Source organism: Orycteropus afer, unplaced genomic scaffold, assembly GCF_000298275.1.
Source record: "Orycteropus afer afer isolate SDZICR_OR568_19922 unplaced genomic scaffold, OryAfe1.0 scaffold00003, whole genome shotgun sequence".
In the NCBI taxonomy this organism is placed as follows: Eukaryota; Metazoa; Chordata; class Mammalia; order Tubulidentata; family Orycteropodidae; genus Orycteropus; species Orycteropus afer.
The window spans coordinates 35,289,157-35,290,974 of NW_006921590.1; the positions used below are offsets into that span (position 1 = coordinate 35,289,157).

At 31.5% G+C, this 1,818-nt stretch overlaps 1 protein-coding gene across 1 annotated transcript in view; it reads left to right on the plus strand.

The window, feature by feature from the left end:
• Positions 1-420, plus strand: part of NCK1 (NCK adaptor protein 1) — a 13,879-nt gene extending 13,459 nt beyond the window's left edge. The window contains exon 3 of the mRNA XM_007937185.2: positions 226-420. Coding sequence (XP_007935376.1) covers positions 226-420 — 195 coding nt within the window. The remainder of the gene's footprint in view (positions 1-225) is intronic.
• Positions 421-1,818: the final 1,398 nt, after the last annotated feature.

Here is a 1,818-nt window from a genome sequence, read left to right on the forward strand (position 1 = left end):
CGAGGCAGTATTACTATGGAAGTAGGATTGCCCAACCTTCCTTCCGAGGAGTGGCTGGTGGGTTTGAACCGCCAGCCTTCTGGTTAGCAGTCAAGTGCCTCAGGCACTAGCACAGTGTTTAGTACTTAGTAAGTACTCAAATTTTCATTATTATTATTAATTTAATTTAAATATGCTAGCATCTGTCTTTCAAAATGTTTACCATAGATGTTTTTTCTCTTTTAGCCAAATGATTTCTCAGTATCACTAAAAGCACAAGGGAAAAACAAGCATTTTAAAGTCCAACTGAAAGAGACTGTCTACTGCATTGGGCAGCGTAAATTCAGCACCATGGAAGAACTTGTAGAACATTACAAAAAGGCACCAATTTTTACAAGTGAACAAGGAGAAAAATTATATCTTGTAAAGCATTTATCATGATACTGCTGACCAGAAGTGACTGCTGCACAGCTTTAATTTGTCATATAATTGAAGACTCAGAAAATGTCTTTCCAATCATGCTTGATTGGATGTTACTGTTTCTAACTCTATATGAAAATTGACTAAAGTACATACATATTTTTATTATAACTCAGCACATACATATATACTTTGTATGCAGAGCATCTGCATAAAGCAGTTGCTTAATTCTTAGTCTACTTAATTGTTTTGCTGTTTTTCTCTTTACTTCTAATAGTAACCTTTTATATTTTGAAAAAAATCAAATAATACAGATCATAAGTCTTTACATGGAAGAATTTCTTCATTGCCTTTCCTTTATTACCTTGCAAGGGCACCCTATTAATTGGGTTTCCTACCATGGTTTTCCTTCATACAAAATTCTTATATCTATATATGACATATGCTAAAATAAAAATCTTGGAGAGTGTTAATCTTTACTGTGACTGAATAGCAATAATAAATGGCAAAGTAGAATTATTTCCAGGCATTGTATTTATCACAGGTCATTGTAAATACCCAATATGTCATGTCTGCCATTATTTTAAAAATTCATTCATTGTCTTCAGTGTGAAGTAAAACAGATTGGATGGAGATTGGAAAACATCTTGTACAATATTAATAGCTATTAGAAACAAAATCACTGTCTTAAGAATATTTTTGGTGCTTCTCTCTCATCTGACTATTCAAGAGAACAAAGCAGTCTCTGTGAGATACTTCGCTTTTCAAACTACAAATGGATGCTGTAATTTGTGTGTGTGTGTGTGTGTGTGTGTGTGTTTTCCTAGTGTTATTCTACCAAAGCATCTTATATTAGGACATGTTATGTTTGTGCCAATGTGAAATAAACTATGGCCAAGTTTAGAGGAAATAGGAGGCAATGATATACTTGTTATTTTTAAATATCTTTAAATGTTGGGCCTAGTATTTTCTATTTTCATGTTCTCCTTTCAGTTTTCAAATTTGTTGGCTAGGACACTAAAATTGATGTATTTTTTTCAAATACTCAATACTTGAGGGAAAAATGAGATGTTCTTATAGTTAGTGAAAATTATATTATTTTTTAAATCTTTTTTTTTTTTTTGCAGGTCCTTCTATTATGTTTTGTTTACCAGACAAGATTTTGAGTGTATGAATGAGAGGCTACTGTAAAGTATTGAATCCATTTCTGTTAGTCACAGACAAAAACTCCTATTTTATGCTCACAGCTCACTTTTTCCCTCATGATAAAATTCAATTCTCGAGATTTAAATTTAAGCAAAGTAACATTCATTTTTTTTATGGAAAATACTTATTAAAACCATAAAATTTAATAAACAGTAGGAAGTCATAAGATCTTTTCAAAAATTTTCCCAATGTTGTCTATGCATATGAATGTTT